At 34.6% G+C, this 20,473-nt stretch overlaps 1 protein-coding gene across 1 annotated transcript in view; it reads right to left on the reverse strand.

The window, feature by feature from the left end:
• LOC150094607 (cell adhesion molecule Dscam1-like) overlaps window positions 1-20,473 on the reverse strand; it is a 198,716-nt gene that overhangs the window by 10,974 nt on the left and 167,269 nt on the right. The window contains exons 18-20 of the mRNA XM_090411603.1: window positions 10,597-10,840; window positions 8,533-8,628; window positions 3,103-3,288 (exon numbers count right to left, since the gene is read on the reverse strand). Of these exons, the coding sequence (XP_090267729.1) occupies window positions 3,103-3,288; window positions 8,533-8,628; window positions 10,597-10,840 (526 nt within the window). The remainder of the gene's footprint in view (window positions 1-3,102; window positions 3,289-8,532; window positions 8,629-10,596; window positions 10,841-20,473) is intronic.

Genomic DNA, 20,473 nt, shown 5'->3' on the forward strand with positions numbered 1-20,473 from the left:
TGCTTTGATATGATTTGTCTAGGTGTTTATCAGAACATTTCAGCACCCCTCGTATCGTGCAGGGCCTGATTTAAGAATGTATATCATATGGTGATTTAAGAATATATGGTGGAAGGACTCATAACCAAATTACACAGTTACATTCCTTAACAGTGATATTACCAGGAAAGAAAGCATCCCATAGAATCAAATATACAGTTACAGTTGTAACTGTTCATTTAATTGCTCAACTTAAACGTTTATATGAAAGGATGAGTTATTTGTTGTTAATTGCAATATATTTTCCTTCGGGTGGAGACTAATATGTTAATTGAAAAGTATAATGAATTTTGGAAAACTTTTGAGTTAGCTTAATTGGAATTAATGCGGAAGGGTGTTACATTCAAAACTTCAGGGAAGTAAAAGGTAAAGATGATAATAATTCATAAGTACAATTGAATTATTGTGGAGACGACAATAAATCTTTGTACTTCCTGGACTGTTGTTGCTTATAGAGCCTTAATGGCATGCGCCATTTCATATGGTGACAATGGCATGTTAGCTGTTACGGATGGATTCCAGGACTGAACAAACAAACTACATTTAGATATATCGACTACTCAAACTACTCGTACATGTAAATATGCGATTCTCATCAAGTGCATTTCATTGGTGATATCTTTTCCACAATTTGATTTGCGATTTCAAAGCCTCATTCATTTTATTCTGTTTTAGAGGTACTGGGCATATGTGCATAATGAAAGATCTTAAAGTCATATGTGCATAAAGAAAGATCTTAAAGTCATATGTGCATACAAGACAGTAATATCCAACCCACATGTATTTAGAAAATAGCGCTACTCTCTATCCTACTTAGAAGAATCAATGAAATCTATCCCCATATATACAAAATCTCTTTTTCTTTATAAAATTAATAACGCATTGTCGAAATGGTGTAGTAATAGCTGCATCAGATCACAAAGGAAGAATTAATAGTAATTTTGGTAAAAAGTTGCGCTGGGCTCCATTTCTCTTTCGAACCATAAATTTCTCCAATGAAGGGGACCCTATTCCCAGAATCCTAATGTTCCATTAGAGTTCATGCTACACATTTATGGCCTCGAATGAAGATATATACTGACAACTGCAAACTTATAATATTGCTCTCTTCAGACTACATGTTCAGAATTTGTGATATCAAACGTTAAGGTCTAAAGAGCAGTAACATAAAACCGAATAATTTCATGTTGCCCTGAACAGCGAAATTGTCCAACACACCAACGCACTAACTAGCAAGTCATAATTCTTGCAGTGTACTATGGCAATCATGGATCTACTCCACAAAACACCTACGTATACGGCGCAATTCCAAACGATAAAACGTTTGCGAAACATATGAAAGTTGTGGGATAAATCCTACAGCTGGAATGGCCTGTGATCGAATCCCTCCTGTGATTCAAGGATCCTTTAAAAGGGGTTTTCAATTATAACTATAAACTAGGCAATGTCATATGGAGGTAGCAAGGTGTTTCCGAAGAGAGAAAAGCGGATCTAATAGAACCACAACAGGCAGTTAAATCATATTACACGGGCCGTATAACTTGAACTGTTATACGGCCAGTTAAATGTTTAACTGATAAACCCCATATTTTGATGGAGTTCAGAACCGTAGAGTGGCTTCGTGATCCACAGAACTACATCCTATTCCACAAAGGTACAGGTTCTGTGTGCCTTAGCATGTCGTTGGACGATTTGTATTTCTTATTGTTAACCATGGCTTGTAGATTGTATTTAACTCTTCAGTCAAATATTTCCAAACTGATTTTTAACAGTAAAGCATACTAACAGTCTTCTGAATTATTATACTTTAACATCCCACATGATGCACCTAAGACTATGGGGCAATGTATGCTGCTAAGTAGTTGTTTTTCTTATTCAAAATAAAGTCGATTTTTGTTGTTTGGCGGAAGAAAAAAAGCGGTTTTCTGGAGGCAGAGCTTTCCAAACTGTGTCGCGACACGTTAGTGTGTCGGCTGCGGTGTGAAGGTGTGTCGCGCGAACATAAAGCGTTAAACAGAATAATCACTGAAAATTTCCACAGCGAATCCATTTCGCAAAGTACCGGTACGACTTTTAGTTAGCGCCGTTAAAGAAACATCTTGACTTCTGAGTGAGCCACGGAATTTCTCAGTTGAGAATTAAAATGGCAATAATTAATAATAATGCTACGAGATTTGATTAATTTATCACATATTCAGGTATGCTTCACCGTCACACCAAAATTCTTTCTTACAATTAAAAAATATATCACTTCGAAAAAAAAAGTTGAGCTTTCCCTTCGTCACTTATAAAATGAAATACACTAGCACGTGCATTCCAAATGTCATAGAAACCAACTCGATTCACTTTTGTATCTAGTTGCTAATTTTATGGCGACAACAAAATCCACTTTATTTCCAGCCAGTGGCGGCTCATTGCTTGAAATCGTGGGGGTGCTGAACTTTCGAAATATACATACACACTGTAAGTACAGTGTATACGTGTTTGGATAAAATATCAAAATTATGGTAACAATTTTAAAAAAAATTAAACATGAAAAAATATTGTTTATTATCGATAAAATTATACAGTTCGGTATAATTCAAAATTACTTAAAAATAAAATCCATTATCATAACCCCAATAATGTTTCAAAAACTATAACAAATGTTATGTCTTTAATTGTAATGTCCAAATATTTAAAGAAACGGAGTAAACACGATAAGTGGAACTGCGCGATGGGCAGTGCCGCATTACGCTAATAACTCGCATCTCACTGTGAGTGCATATGCTTGCGCGCGTAGCAATATGAAACTGTGGTAAACGCAGTGCTGTTAGCGTCCTTCGCCCTCCTAAATGCTACAAGATGGATTTTTATTATTTTTTATACAAAATAAGAGAATTGTATAGGATTGTTGATGATAAAATTAAATATTACAAGCAAATATAAATAAATTAATAAATATAGTTATATATCGAGAAAAATTGGGGATGCTGCAGTTCCTCAGTGCCTATGTACGAGCCTCCCCTGCTTCCAGCAATCAACTTGTTAACATCCACTATTTACCTTCTGATATGAACATACCTGCACCTTTTGTTCTCACTACAACGGGATCACTGGGCTCTCCAGTCCCGAGACTGTTGGTTGCAGTCATGTAAAGCTGGTATCGGGTGCCGCACTGCAATCCTTCTAAAACATAGAAGTCTGTACTGGTAGCAAGTTTCTTCTGTTGCCACTCTCCTCCTTCTGCCTTAAAGTGAAGTATGTAATCTAGAAAAGAAAGAAAACGACAGTTTACACCATGCTGCCCTATTTCTTTTCTAATTGTATCATTGTAAGTGAAATTAATAAATGTCATGATATCATGCATGCAAATGTAACAAATTTCGATTTGGTAAAATAAAATAAAATATAAAATTCTTTGATAAGTTTCTAAATCTCTCCTTACAACATATTCATGGTACCTCATGATAATAAGGATGAATATCGTTTTAAGTATCAAATCACCAGTTATTAAAAATATGTTTCAGTGCACCCGCATAAGGCCATTACTGTTCAACCAGATGGAAACTCTGCTGAGGACATGAAATGTAACGGCAAAATCCATCCATGGATGAGAGGAGTTAACGACTGCATGTAACTTCACGTCTGACTGATTCTTACAGTCTGTTACATGTGCGTGTGTGTGTAGGTACAAAAAAGAGAAAGAAAAATGTAAGAGAAAACAGGGTTGAGAGGTTGCGATCGAAATGTCGCGTGGTGTTATTGCGTTGTATCTTTCCCCTGTACATTTCTAAATAGCGAAGAGTACACTCCGGTACAGCGATATCATAATATCACACAATAATATGTGCATAATTAGTGATTCCATTAAAAAAGAACATTACTGCACATTGGGAAACCGTACGCACCGATATTCGGGAAAAAAAAAAAAAAAAAAAGATTATGTAACTAACGCGATCCGAATATATCTATTTGTCGATGATGGCATTAATTAGAATTTAAGAACCTTTTCACCGAAATCTTCGTCGACAGATATTTTAATTACGGTAGAATGAAATTGTTTAATTTTTTTATTATTTCAATCTTCCACCTAGAGACAGGATTCATCTATGACATGGCTGCTAATTTTGTTTCTGAAAGGAACCTGGAATTAAAAAAAAAAAAAATTAAGAAACCTCTGTCGGAATTGACATTATCTTGTATATACTCGCTCATTCTTTTTCTTCTTCTGTACTATTCACCCCTTTCTTATTATTTATCAATTTTATTTGTTTTTAATATTATTTTTGTATATACGCAAAATAATATTTAGTCACATAGTGTGATGTACGCATCAATCATAAATGAATCATTGATGTCTACACTCTATTAATATAAACGCTCATCCAGTCGTACTTTAATAATGATACTAATAGTAATTAATTAATCAAAAATATATTGTTTCGTGATAGTGATGTTTGCATACTTCACATTAAACCCAAAAGGTTTTTTTGTATTCTCTTTCTAAATGTAACATACTTTTTGTTTAAATATTATAACTGTTATTTGCATATATTTACTAATATATTATTAGTAAATATATGCAGTGTTCATGGAATCATACAAGGCTTAGTGTGAAATTTTTTATCAGCAAAACATTTTTTTTTAGTTATCGTAATTGAAAAAAAAAGAGTTATGTAAAAATAAATTATTTGTACACAAATGTTTGCGAAAAACAAAATGCTTATTCTTTTTTAATAAAATCATTGCAAGTGAGTAGAGGAGAAGGATCCTATGAATGCATTTAAATAATGGTATAAGTGTATCTGTGTTTGCAAAGTAGGTGGCAAAGCAAAATAGATAAATCGCACAACCGGCATTAAAGTACCTGACATGCACCAACAAAATATTCAGCCTTTAGAGTCACCTGGTACAATGCATCCATTGGTTTATGCTGCAATCTTCATTCTACCAACCAATGTAAAACAATTGAAACCAGCATTTGCATCAACAGCTTAATTTTCTGCACTGTTCAAATATACTGTGTCAGCGTTTTTGTGCCTATTGTACTCATATCTACTTATCTGTGTGAAAATGGAATTCATTACAGTGTCCAATTGCTATATATTTACTCTGACAATATCCGAAGCACTCTACGTTCCGATTTGCCTCTTTTCAGATCACTGCAGTGTCATTTTACTGATCGTGGCCTGATGAAAGATAACACAAGAGTGTCAGTGGCATTTTTTTCCTGATTGCTGAACCATCTTCGGAATAACCTAACCAATGCTATGTAAATGCTTTGGCCTTTTCATCATAATTCAAACGGACAATCTATACTGCTTGAAGTTCCAACTTCTAAGCAGTAAGAACTGTCCCTCAGTCTTCAGCTGTCTCTTCATGTTCTTATAAAGTCAATTGAAATATATACTCCAATTTGGTACATCTATGTGCTCTTTATCTGTGTATCTGTGTCTTTTCTCCGCTGTTGTCCCTACTTACCACCCCAATAATTTCATTTTACTTCTCGGAATTCTTTTCCTCAATAATTTGTTATCTTTTACTCTAAGAGTACATTTGAAATATTATAATATTCAAATGTATTTAAATAATACATTTGAAATAATAATACTGTAATAGTACATTTGAAATATTATTTTCCCAATTGTGTACTGTAGTGGTCACAGTTTCATGCGCATACACAAACACGTGTATAATAATACACTCGACATTTTTTTGAAAAAATTAGTTTGTAAGAAATGAATAATTTCTTTAAATACAGTATTTCTTGTGTCAAAAGTACTTAGCTTTCTTATTTCTAATTTCTAATTTCCATCCAATGTGATTAGTTCCTCAGACATATATGAACATTTTACTTGTTTGATGCTCTCCCCTCTAATTTCAATTCTGTCTTTCTTATTTTGTTCATTCCATCGTTTTGTTACATTTTAATATATCAATATTCATGTCATATTTCTTTAATCCTATTATTTGGTTTAAATCATACACATTCTCAGCCTAATACAGCTTCATCATCAACAAATTAAAGGTGATAGTGCAAATGTCTTATACCTTTTCAAGTTTTGGCTATTGCTTGAGTTTTATGTGAATCCCTTCCACTAAATGTTATAAATCTGTAGTATATTAGCATTTGTAGTGAGTAGGAAAAGTGCTTGACATCTAGAATTCCTGCTTCAGGGACTAAACATGGAACTTTTTCAAACCACCTTCAGGCCTTTTCTGAGTAGAACGATGCTCTCAATCTGGGCTATTAAATCCATGTATCACCTAAAGAAATCCTTCCATTAATTCCTGGTTTTATAAAATTTTCCAGTTCGTCTTCAATCTCTTTTATCCGTACCATTTTTTTTTTCATTATATCAAAAAGGATGTCATATTTTACAACAACGAATGTCTTTTCCAAATCTATAATCGCAATGTATATATACATTATTTATTTTGGTTATATATTGATCCTCCACTTTCCATCCCTGAGTTCAAACTGATCTTTCTCTCTCTCTCACATTTCATCTATTATATTTCTCATTATCATTGAAGTATTATTCAGTAAATTTGGTGTTCGATATTTTTTACAATATTCCCGTTCTAGGACATTTTACAACATGGATTTCGTAAAAAGTATTTACTCTTTGTCTTGATCAACTGACACAATCACTGCAGAAGGTTTCTAGGCTTGTTTTTATTATAATTACCTTACATTTCTCTTCCAGTAGCTCTAATCCAAGTTGTACTGTCCAATTTCATTTAAATGACCAATAATTTTACTGTTAATAGTTACTGAATTACATTATATATCTTTAAGATATTTTTCAGCATTTAGAGAAAGATGTTGGAAGTTTTTATCCACTTGGTTAGACTATAATAAATGTAATTTAATCCTTTATCCAAGTGTAAGCAAACAAAGTTTTCACCTGAAGTATCTTCAGGACTAAGACAACTATACAGGTATAGGTAAATATGACTTCTCCATTGCTTCCACCTTAGTATCACCACCTCTAGGTCTGGCTCCCACTGATGAGACCTGAATAAAAGTTGAAACCGGTCTGGGTAGTGGCCCTTTCCTTAATGCATAGAAGTGTACATGTCCGCAAGGAGATGTGCTTTGCATTATGGGAAATACTAAGACAAGGAGTGATGAGAGCTTGGTTCACCTGGTCCACCTTTACCACGAGTTGCCTTAGTCCTGAAGATACTTCAGGTGCAAACTTTGTTTGCTTATACTTGGATAAAGGATTAAACTAAATTTATTATAGATATTTTTCCATTTCTCACTGTCATCTCATTTCAAAGTTTCCTTTATGTCTTATACTGTCATGGTTTATTTTTAATTCTACACTGAAGATTACAGAGAAAATGCGCAACAATTATTCCATATGCCATTTCAGCACTTACTGTATTACATTTACAGTATATTCAACTTGTTTTCTATCTTCCATATAAGTGTTCCTTTATCTTCACAATCTTCCATATAAGTTTGCCCTTATCTTCACAATCTTCCTTTATCTTAGTCCTTATGTCGGATATGGTTCATTTCTTTTCTGTAGTCCTCCTTTTTCCTCACTTTATTCTTTTTTCTATTAAATTATCTCTGTATTATTGAGTTTGCTTGTTTACAAAATAGCCAAATCCATTGTTTTCAATCATCATCATCATCATCAAATTCCTGATATGTGCCCTTACTATATGTCTTCTGTATGTCGTCTTGACTAATATAAAGTCAATTAGCTGTGGTTCCAATTCCCCGGATGATTTCCATGTATATCACTGTCGTTTAGTCGAGAAAGTGTGTTATGAAATATAAAGCACTGTTCACTACAAAATTCTGACAATATTTCGCTTGTTCCATTTTTCTCACTCTACGGTTTCTTCAAATTCATTGAATTCGAAGAAACTATGCAGTTCCGATCAACTGAATTCAAATTGTACATTTTTAAGTGTAATGTACAAGCTGATGTTATTAGCTTGTTTATATATATATATATATATATATATATATATATATATATATATATATATATATATATATATATATATATATATATATATATATGGTCAAGTATTGTTTTGAACTGTGAGCCTACAAATACACATAATCTATCGCAATCTGCCTACCTTTTTATAGAGCATGGTACCCACACGTGAAACTGTTGTTGTGATGTAGCAGTGTCTACTGACTAATGGTTGTGTATCCAATAAACTGGCTGCAAAGTATGTGTGCTACATATTCGTGGACTCTGATATCAGCTATGCAGTCCATTCATATTATGTGAGCTAATTAAGTTATTTTAGACTGTAAAGAGCTCAATAGACTGTGATTTTAGAGAGCACACACAATTTTAATAATATTAATATAACTTATAAAGAATAAAATATTTATGTTTTAAAATACTTGAATATAAATATGGTTTCTTAGAAATATGAAGAAAATTTATATTTATATTGTGATTATAGAATAAAACTATGAAAAAATAGTAATCCATGGTCTTCTACGTAACTAATACAGAAGCATACCTCTGACAGTGGTGTCATCGTGATTTCTCTCCCATTGGACTGTAATTGATGACGAGGTGGTTGATGTGGCTGCTAACACGGGAGAAGTTGGAGGTGCTGAAAACATTATGAAACAGTAACATTAATTACGGCTAACACTAACTGGTAACAATAAACATTAACTGAAATTACTGTTAGAAGTTTATTGCGAAAATAGCAGACCATAAAGCCAAACAGGAATTGCTCTATTCTATTAAAGATGCAACAAATGCTATTTGTTGAATCTATAATAGAACAAGCTGATTTTAGAGAAACACGTGGTTGCTATGATCAAGTGCTCGCTTTAACACCATACATAGAAACTGGATTCCAGAAGCAAAAAAAAAAAAAAAAAAAAAAAAACCAGCTGTCTTTCTGAACCTAACAGCAGCCTATGACACAGTAGGGCGTGAAGGTTTTATATAGAAATTTCTTAATATAGTCCCGTGTAAACGGACTGCACACTTAATTTCCTCCATGCTCACGGAACGTTTCGTCAAGTTATATTAGGAAAGAAAATGTCCCGACAACGAAAACTTAATAATGGACTTCCACAAGGGTCGGTATTGGCGTCCTTACTTTATAACCTATACACATACGACTTGCCCACTACCATCTCACGTAAGTTCTGTTATGCTGGTGACACTGGAATTGCCATTCACCACAAAAATATGAGTCAGGCTGAAGACGCACTTACAAAAGATCTGAAAACAACTGGTGAATATTACAAAAAATGGAGGCTCCCGTTCAACCCAGACAAAACAGAAGTATCAAGCTTTCACCTTAATAATCACATGGCAGATGTCGCTTTGCATATCTTCTTTGAAGGAGGCTTACTACGACATAATAAGTTTCCAAAGTATTTGGGTGTGACCTTGGACCGCACGCTCTCTTATAAGCAACACCTAAGAAGCTTTTCTGCTAAGTTAAGAACCCATAACAACATAATACAAAACTAATAGGCACGACATGTGAAGCAACAGCCGGTAATCTACGGATTACAGCTTTCGGTCTAGTTTTCTCTGTTGCCGAAGATTGCTCACCAGTGTGGCTAAATAGCACGCATGTTAAACTTGTTGATAGCCAACTAAGTAATACAATGAGACTGATTTCTGGCACAATTAACTCAACGCCCACACATCTGGCTCCCGGCACTTAACAACGTTGTTCCACCAAGTCGGCGCGGGGTGAAAGCTTTCTTACAGGAGTATAAGAAAATCCTGGAGAATAGCCCTGCCAATACACTTAGATCTCTCAGATTTAAGTACACAACGACTGAGATCGAGACATCCACCACTACAATTAGCGCAACAATTATTACAATCTAACTTTGACCTGAAGCAAAAGTGGCAAGAACAGTGAGAGAGCGAGGCAGATGACATCACAAAATTTTTCTCAACAAATTACAAGAAAGTTTTAATGCTTGCTCTAACCTTCCACGAAAATTCTGGACTTAGCTTAATAGAATATGAACTGGTCATGGTGTATGTGCGGATATGCTTTTTAATGGGGTAAACGGACCATCCCCACATTGTGATTGTGGAGCTCAAAGACAAACTGTGAACCATATTGTGATCCAGTGTTATCTTAGAGCATATTCAGGAGACACATCAGACTTTTTAAGTGCTACTGCCGAAGCTATGAACTATTTGACTAATATGGATATACCCTTTTAATTTTATTGGTTTTTAAAAATGACTTTGAACTTTATTCGCTTTTAAAATGACAGTGTATTGTGCTGCATGTTTTGTTATTTATGCCATACGAATAAATAAATTGAAATTACTGTTAGAAGTTTATTGCAAAAACAGCAGCCAAACTGGAATTTCTCTATTCTATTAAAGATTCAACAAATCGCATTTAATCTACATCTAAGAAGAAAGTAGGAACATTGCATGACCTGATTTCTTTTAAAAGAAGGATAATCAAGTTGCTTTTTTTTAATCAAGTTGTTCTGCATTTGGGATATTCATGTATTGAATGGTTTGCAATTTATTTGTTGCATGCAGTTCACAACATTTTATGATGATCGCCAATAAGATTTACCTGCTTCTAATGTTTCTGCGAACACTTCATCCGAGCGAGGACCAGCACCGATGTTATTGTAACCCTGGACTATAACAACATATTTCGTCAGTCTTCTCAGATTAGTAAGGTAGCTCATCTCTTCATCAACCAAGTCTTCAGACGCCTCGACATTTTTATACTGAAATGGTTCATCCGATCCAGCAATTTTGTAGCCTATGTAATATCCCTCAATGGTCCCATACTGTAGATCTTTCCTGGGTGGCTACACACAAAGAATAAAAAAATGAGCTTGTTTAACAGAATGAATCGAAAATGTATTTGGCAATGTTTATTCGACATTTTGTAGAGAGAGAGAGAGAGAGAGAGAGAGAGAGAGAGAGAGGTGATATATATATATATAAAATAAAAGAGAATCTTAAAGAATTTTCCTATTATCCTCCAAACTTGCATGTAAAAAGGGATTCTTTCATGAGTATTCTATGTGTTCGCCCAAAATGTTATACGCGAATGACTGCAAAATACATAACTTTTCCTTACAAAATGTAAAGGTGATAACCAACACTTTCAACGCAGCATGCCTCTTGCTTCAAACAGCAACTTTTAGTGGCATCGGTGCATCCATGTCGGAACTGTCGGAACATATAAAAGTGTGGCATTCTAGAAGAAAAACAAAACGTCACCGTTCTTCGTCACCTTTGAAGAGTAAGTAGAAACGCACTCTACAATATTAACAAGTGCACATTGTGCAGATAGCGATTTATCTCTAGAGTACAAATTTCGTTATACCAAATTTTGTCATAGTAACACTAGTTAAGCTGAAATTAAAAATTTAATATATATCTTATGTGTAATATTTCATCCAGCCAGAACGGAATTGCTACTGTTATTTCGAAACTTCTTTACGAAAATGTTATAATAAAAGTGATCCATTTGGAACTAAAACTGAACCGTGCAGACAACTTCTGCGAATTCTGCTAAGTCAGTCAGTGGCGCACCGAGAGGGGAGAAGGGGCCCAGGCACCCCCCCTCCCAAAGAAAAAGAAAAAACACTAGAAAATTTTCCAAAAATCTTTTCCTAATTAAAATTCTTTTTTTTTTTATTTATGTTGTGTCGTGTCTTCTATTTCTATACTACTTATGAATTAGTGATCCCTGCAGATGCTCAGTCATAGGTCGTATGCGATGCGTAGTGTGTATTCACAAATCGTCTACTCAACTCGCCCCCTCCCCCCCAAAAAAAGGTTAAATCCTGAGCGCTCGGCCCCCTCCAAGATTAAATTCTGAATGCCCACTGGTCAGAGTCATTGCAGTACATAATTTCGACACGTTTCTTTGTTGCCCCGAATATAGCTGAACTGAAAACTGGAGCGGTTCGACATTTCTTTGTGAAAGTTTCGAATACCGAATCTGAGTAAAATTCATCCCATAATAATTGTTGTACTCACATATCACCAACAGTAATAATAATAACGACGCCTCCGTAGTTCAGTCGGTATAAACGAAGAGCCCTTTAGTTAGAAAGACCTGGGTTCGAATCCCATATACGACGAGCAAAATTTTTATCAGTCCTTTTCAGGAAGGTGAGTTAGCAGGCCTAATACGGAGATAGGTGGGCTTTTTCTCTGGGAAACAGGCAAATCAGTTCTATGAACACACACACACACACACATATATATATATATATATAGACATCAAAGTTATCGGACAAGAAAGACAATAAGAAACCATATTGTTCTATAATTATTCCCTAGTAAAGTAGCCTTGCTATCCCGCCAATCGTTAGGGTCAGGGGAAATAACATTAATCATTACATCCCATATTGTTTCTTAGCCGAATAAGAAACTCAGAGTTTCATGCCGAATATAGAAATTATATAAAGTTCGGCGATTCCAAGCGTAAGCAAATACCTGGATAGTGTCTCACCTGATCCCTTAGGTAGTGCAAGCTAAGGCAACTCATAATGTAGAACAGTAATACAGCTCCTAGGAGCTAAGTTCACATTATGGGTAAATATCAAGAATAGTGATCGGAGCTTGCTCCACCTTTGCTATGAGTTGCCTCAGCTTGCACTACCTTAAGGGTCAGTTGCTGTTATCCAGGTATTTGCTTACGCTTGGAATCGCCGAACTTTATATAATTTCTATATTCGGCATGAAACTCTGAGTTTCTTATTCGGCTAAGAAACAATATGCGATGTAATATCACTTAACTTAAACAAGTTATATGTCGCCGAATTGAAGCCTTTGGCTCTTCATATATTTAGTAATTAATCATTACTACTACTACTACTACTAATAATAATAATAATAATACATCTGCTGTTAATAATAATAATGTTTTTTTATTTTTAATTAATTAATCCTTTGATGTAAAGGAATTATCCGAATATAATAATAAAATATATAGGAATTCAGAGAAAAATATTGGAAAACTTGAAAAAAAAAAATCATCATTCCTGAAAATTTTCAATCGTGTTTCACTTATTTACTGCTGCTTCTGTTATTCCTGTGCGACAAGAAGTGTTATACGCCCTCATCTCCCGAAGGTTCTCTAGGCAAGTAATTACAGCTAATAAGGTAAGGATTAAGTATACACGTCGGTACGTATCTGGGTTTTGAGGAGGTGATTGATAAAGTTTGTTAAAAAAAGTTTCAAATGTTCTCTCGAAAAATAATAAAATAGGAATGATGAATAAAGAATTGGAAAAAAAAAAACTGCAAAGTTTTTTGAAGCATGCTCATCTGGTGTTCTATTTAGATGAGCAGCGGCTGGAAGTCGCTTTCGAACTTCTGAAGGATGCCAATGGTCGGCGGACCACCTCTGCTTAAGGCAGAAGCAACTGGCCATTGTCCATTCCATCAAACAGTGATATTTTGAAAAGCTTAATATTGGAATTTTTACTCGTCTCTCAATATTGTAATTTTTACTGTTTCGAAACGTGTGCTTTAACACTTTCAGCCAAGAGACTAATTATATATTGTGTAAAAAATTTGTTTGGCGCATATTTACTTCACCACCATCTCCTCCAGTGGTTCACTCCGTATAAACAATGTAGATATCTTGTAAACACCCGTACTTCTAATTCATTTCTGATCTGCAACCGTCCTTGAAGTAAGTAAACAACATGCTCTGCCCTTTAATTTTATAGACCTCCAAGCGGGTAATAAAAGGCTTATTCCCATGCCGGTAGCCGTAGTTTTATACTGTGGCGCCATGCTGTTTACTTGTAAGTCATAACGCTACACGTGCCGCTATAACCAATTTTAAAATTGTTTTATTAAATATCCCGGTGATGTGAGCTGCATATACGTGTTCGAATAATTTATCTGTATCTCAGTTGACGTGAAGGAGGAAATAAGCTGTGGCAGCTGTTGTCATAAGTATTTCCTTAAAGTAATTGTTTGTAAATGTTAACCTGTAAAGGAGAGAGTTTTTTTTGGGTAAATGTGCACCAGACAGTGAGATTTTTTTTTTTTAATGTAAAATCGTCTCATAGTTTCGAAAGTGATTTTATTAAATAAAATATTATAGTTGCTGTCACTACCACTTTAAAATAATAATTTACTTTTGGCAGTCTCATATAAATAAATAGGACTATAAAATAATGTCCCTTGATTGGTACCGTTGATTATCACTTGAAGTATAAAACCAAAAGAGAAATATAACGTATTTCAATATGATTGTGTTTTAGATAATATTTATGTATTATTTATAGATTGTTTGTCATAAAAATTTCTATCGCAAACAAAACAAATTTATTTTGTTTATAAACATCCCACGAACATCCATTAGCGTTCACAAACATCCCATCATGGAAATGGATGTTTGTGATTGTCTCTGGAAATACTAGTGGTGGCGGTTGGCGATAGATACTGTTGGTGGTGTTTTTTTTTTTTTTTTTGCTCGACGATGCGAGCCCTTTGTCAAAATTTCCATAGCTCACCGCTGCTAATAATACGGCAATAGTTTTCTTATCAAGCGACATGCCAACCTTAAAGCGTAAGGGGGAATTTGATTTATTAAGCTTGCATATATGGTTCAGTGAAAACAAAATCAAAATGATCATTCAGAAAACTAGATTTATCCTATTTGAACTGGAAGTAAAGAAGTAGTTCTGCCAATTAAATATCATACTACTTCCTGCGACCCCACAAGTGACAGTATTTGCGAAGCTACTCAACGGGTCTACAGCTACAAGCATCTTAGAATACACTTAGATCATAATCTAAAATGGAAAACTCATATCCAAGCTGTTACAATCAAACTAAATTGCACACTGGAGAACGCGTAACATTAAACGCATAGTTTTCATAAATTTTTACACACCATATTATACTGGTATACTGAAGAATTCGGTATCTTAGGAGGTCATACAAAATTATCCTTGACAAATTATACAATCTACACAGCAGAATATTAAAGAAAACCTTCATGTTTAATCACACTGCAATTAATAACTGTAATTTAATTGCCCCCAACGTCAGATATATATACTTACTTCTTACATTGGAAGAAGTAAGTTCTTCTTACATTGGATTAGCCTCATTGACCAGCACCGTATCCTAAGGCACGATGGTCTAATTCTCCAGATACCTCAGTAAAAAAATATCCTGGAGTGCCATTTCACATAGGACAACACCAGAAGAAGAAGACAATATAAACATATAGCTGTTCAAAAATGCAACTGAAATATTTAATAAAAGGATCCTAAAATTATTTTAAATGGTCTAGATTTCTGTAAAATATTGAAAAAAAAAAGCACTGATTATTCCAATTTATAAAGAAAGAAAGAAAGAAATGAACATGACTTCAATAACTATAGGGGAATAGGTCTCTGAAATGCAGTGTACAAAACTCGTATATGTAGGAATATTAAAAGAGGAACTAAATAGTATTGCAGGGGACAAATTACTAGAAGAACAGAATTGACTCCGAAAAGGCTGTTCTTGCATAAACTGAATTTTCACTCTAAAATAATTAATTGAAAAAAGAAGATAATTTAGAAAAGAAATGCCTTCGTTGATTACAAAAAAGCCTTTAATAAAATTAACAGACAAAACTGATTTTATTAACATTTTATTAGTAAATATTAACCGATCTAAACATACCAAACCAGTCTTACAGTATGTTGAAGAAATATACACAGGAAATAAAAAATAAACTGCAGTCAAATTAGAACAAATATCAGAATAGAAAGACATATCTAAAGGAGTACGGCAAGGATGTACCCTATCACGTCTACTTTAAATAATAAATAAATAAATAAATAAATAAATAAATATATATATATATATATATATATATATATATATATATTTAAAAAAAAAAGATAAGCCGACATTTGAAACGTTTTTATGTCATGTTTTTTGTCTTACCGGCTTACCAGCCCGGAACTCGGGGATTGGGCGCCATAGGCGCCAGGGGGAGAGCGTCGCCCTAATATATAAAGAAATTTTATACTTGGTTTCAATCCTTTCCCAAGTAAGAAAAACAAAATTTTGCGAGTGAAATATATATGAACGTCTGAGCTACCTCAATAAAGATCGAAACCGGTCTGGGTAGTCGTCCTATTATGCATTGTATTATACACGCCTGAAAGGGGGGCGAGTGCTTTGAATTTTGGGATACACACTATGGCAAGTGACATGAAGTCATTAGCCTCTATTTACAAGTAGCTCAGACGTGAATATATATTTCACGCGCAAAACTTTGTTTTGCTTACTTGGGAAAAGGATTAAAACCAAGTATAAAATTTCTTGGTATATTTAACAAAATATATATATAAACAATCTTGAAACAGCATAACCCATTTGGTATACTAATAAATCCACAAATAAGGATTATTTGGACTATTATATTGTATTAACTATATCAGAAGATGATCAACAGAGATCAGTAAATTGAAGAAATATAATATGGGAATATCAAAAGTAAAGACAAAAATAATGGCTTTCAAAGGAGAAGCCTAATAAGAAGTAAAATAGTGATAGATAATAAAATATTAGAGCAAGTACATACTGTGAAATACCTACAAATGTGAGTAAATATGAGATGAAAAAGATATAGGCATTAAAATATCAAATCGTTTTAAAGTAAATCGCATAATAAATAATATATTTTAAGCCATCCCTGGCTTAAAAACGCACTAGAATCAGACTATATAACGTCTTGTCCAAACTAACTTTATTATATGGAAGTGGAATGGATCATTTAAAAAAAGGATGAAAAATGGACTTAAGCAGCAGAGATGAAATTCTCAGAGAAAAAAAAAAAAAAAAACGGCTGGATATACCAAGTGGGACTATAAAACAAATGGAGAAAGTTTACAGTCCCTGAATATAAAAACATTTAACTACATCTAATTACTGTAAACAAAAGTGGTTAGAACATCTAAATCGATAATAACACACTGCCAAACTGTATGAATAAAAAATAAATGGAAAAAGAAGAATTGGAAGACCAAAAAAGCGATGCCATGAGACCGGAACAGGCGACTTGGCCTAAAATCCATAATAGGAAGAAGATTATTATACCACTCGTATGTGTAAATATATTTCTGAGAATTTCTTCATTGTTTAACACAAAACATCAAGAATGAGATTTTGTCCCAATGAATTAAATTAAAAATAAAAAATCAAAATATTTTGCAGTAAGAGATATTTAAACCTTAGTATGTGTCATTTGGACACACATTTTGAAACTTGTTAACTGTGTTGACCTAATCTTTGGCATAGGCGCAATTGCCAAGGGCGTCCGTCGCACGATGATTTCGATACCAAGTATCGAAATCACCTAATCTCCCACCTATTGGAATGATTCATTCAGAATGAGTTGTAATCTCAGTCATGGTGTATATTGTTATTGATGGCTGAAGAGAATGGTAAGAGTTTGCTGGCTAATTAAACGTTTCAGTAGGTTTCCGAAATTATTATTGAGCATGTCTGGATGTTTTTTGGGTTGATGCGCCGCCGATGATTGCATGTGAAATAAAATAAAAACAAGAAATAGTCCATAAATTATTACATATTTATTCTAAAAATTTTTTATATAAGATTGATTATGAATATTTCATTTTTGGGGTTTATGATATGCGTGTCTTCTAAAGCACGGGGGCAGTGTCCATCTTGATTGGGTGGTCAGCACTAACCAATAACTTTAAGACGTTTATAGACCTCTATCATATCACTGCTTTTCTACTGTTTACCTGAATTTCATCGCCTGGTGTGAGACCAACGCTCTTCCTATTGGAGTCCCGAAGTTGCTTGAAAAAGTTCCATGTTTCGTCTCTAGAGCAGGGTTTCCAGCTATGACCAATAATAAATACAAATACCAAAAAAATAAAATAAATTATAATAATAATAATAAAACAATTGATGAAAAAAAATCATCACTGCACCCAAGGCACAAATGCACTGTAGGTTTGTTTGAAACCTTTCGTGGGTGGGCGCTTCATTAAAAAAAAAAGAAATGGATAAAAACAGGGGATCAAATCCGCGCACTGTAGTCGGAATGCAGTCGTGTCAAGGGTTGGTAAAAGAGGCAAAATAACTTCCTTATTCTCACTCATGAATGCTTGTTTCTACATCACAATTATCCAAGAACTGTATTTTCGTTTCTTTACAATGCGATATTTGAACTTCTCTTTCATTTCCACCATAATGTCCAGATCCCTAGCCTCATCAATTTCCATAATATGCCGCTGGAAATCTCATCATGCCTACGTGTATAATTTTACACTTACTAACATTCAACTGATAGCCATTATCAGTTTTCCATAGTTCTAGGCTATTGAAATCCTTCTGTAGGTGATGTTTAACAGTAGTCCTGATTGCCTTACCAATCTATGCGTCATCAGCAAACAATTGCACATCTTCTGTTAGACCCTTCATAATATCATTAATATATAGAGTGAACAACAATGGCCCAAAGACTGATCCCTGGGTACACCACTGGTCACCTTAAATCTGTTAGATTCAAGCTCACCATACACTACTTTTGATACCAATCCATCTGCCATCCACTTAAGCAAGTAAGTAGTTTATATTCCGATCCCATATTCTCCAATTTATGCAACGGCCTTTTATGTGATATCCTATCAAGTGCAGAATCACGCGGTAAGCACCGGTATTTATCATGATAACTGAATATCCGTGCAGCGAGGAATATCCGTGCAGTGTCCTACAGAAATATCACTAAGAAAAATTGTCAGGGTTTGTGAATTTCTCAAGATGGTTGTCCTACTCCTTAGTGCGCACAAATTCGTTACCACATCTACTGTAAAATCTGTTCACACTCTAACGCATCACTTACTATAAGTAATATAATAAAAAGAATTTATTGTACTTATTCAGCACAATCTTGTGTAATTCTTAGGAATGCCCTAGTTCGTTTCACTTACCCTAGTTTTACCACTTGAAAAATCTCTCCTGTCACCATTCAGGAAATATCTCTCAACAGCTTTAGCGTTGCAATCATATTCTTTGCATTCACAGTTCTACATATCGGAACCATAGAAAAACGACACATCAATATCAGAGCTTTTCAGGAAATTGAATTGAGATTATTAGCGCTAAATTCAACTATGAAACACAGTCGTTTTAGGACAATGTGATAGATTTTACCAGTTGACTGTGCTGATGTAGGAGTGACTAATAGTAGGGAACCAATTATTATGCAATTTCTTGAGTTGTGACATTTTCATTGTTATTTTAAAAAAACCTCCATTATTCTAAATTTGTCATCCCCCCACCCCCAAAAAAAGCATGATATATCATACGGATTCATTCAAGTGCCAACTTTCCAGAGCAATCTGTGGTCATTTCAGCTGAACGTAAAAAATGACACTTCTATTTTCCTAAAGTGATTACTGTAAATAACTTGCTTGGTTATGATTAATTTAATGCACCCATTGGCATGCTTTTAAGCAAAGTACCTAAAATCACCAATATCTGAAGTGTCATTTTTCCCATTGGTTGATATGTGAGATTATGCAAATTAAGATATTTTAAAGACGAAGTGCATATCGATAGCGTAGTTTGGTTCCTGCCGTCCTTCTCAAATTGGTAGCTACGTGTCTTCTTTCGTCATCGTATGTTACGCGTTCGCGCAGGCCTACACATTTTATCGCGTAAGCTCCCGTAACCGATAATCCCGCGGAATAGGTTGGTTGCTCCTTATTCCCGGTAGTATCCCATGTCTGTCGAAGCGTGTGTTCGGGTGGAAGGTTTGCCTGCTTTGCGGGAGGAAAAAACCCTGCTGCCCGCGCCTAAGACCGGCTAACTTGGCTATGGCTGAGCGCCGTTAGCCTAGTGGCTGTGCGCTTCGCAACCATATGCCTGGGGAAGGAGTGTCCTAGGTTCGATTCTCGTCGGAGACGTGAGGAGCTCAAGGATCTTCCTCAGCCATAGACTTCTTTCACTGTTACAATTCCATAAAATACCATGTCACTGGCGCGTTTCTGACACCGGCCCAATTATAGCCTTCGTACCTCTGCGTATTGAGATATCTCTTAGCTTTGACAAGAAAATGTTTCTCTTACAACAGTCGAAGTTTCTGATGATATTACGCAAGTTAGTGAAATAATTTGGAAGAAAATATGAACATGATTTGTTTGTCAAGCAACTTTCGTTTGCAGTTACTTAACAGTCTTAACAGATATATACACAGCTAAACGGTTCACTACATATTAATAACATTATTATTGTTAAACTAGAACTGCGTTTGTAAAAAGATCGGAAAAGAACATTGCTCAAGTTAGCATGATGGATTAGATACACCCATTCATCAATACATCTAAGGTAAATGTATTCACAATCTAATTCCATTCGCTGCAGCGAACGAATAACCAGTTTGAAGGAAGTTTGGTTTTCCAATTTGAAGTGACACGGTGCTTCTA

The sequence above is a fragment of the Typopeltis vanoorti genome, chromosome 21 (assembly GCF_054136105.1).
Source record: "Typopeltis vanoorti isolate ZY-2024b chromosome 21, IOZ_Tvanoo_1.0, whole genome shotgun sequence".
NCBI lineage: Eukaryota > Metazoa > Arthropoda > Arachnida > Uropygi > Thelyphonidae > Typopeltis > Typopeltis vanoorti.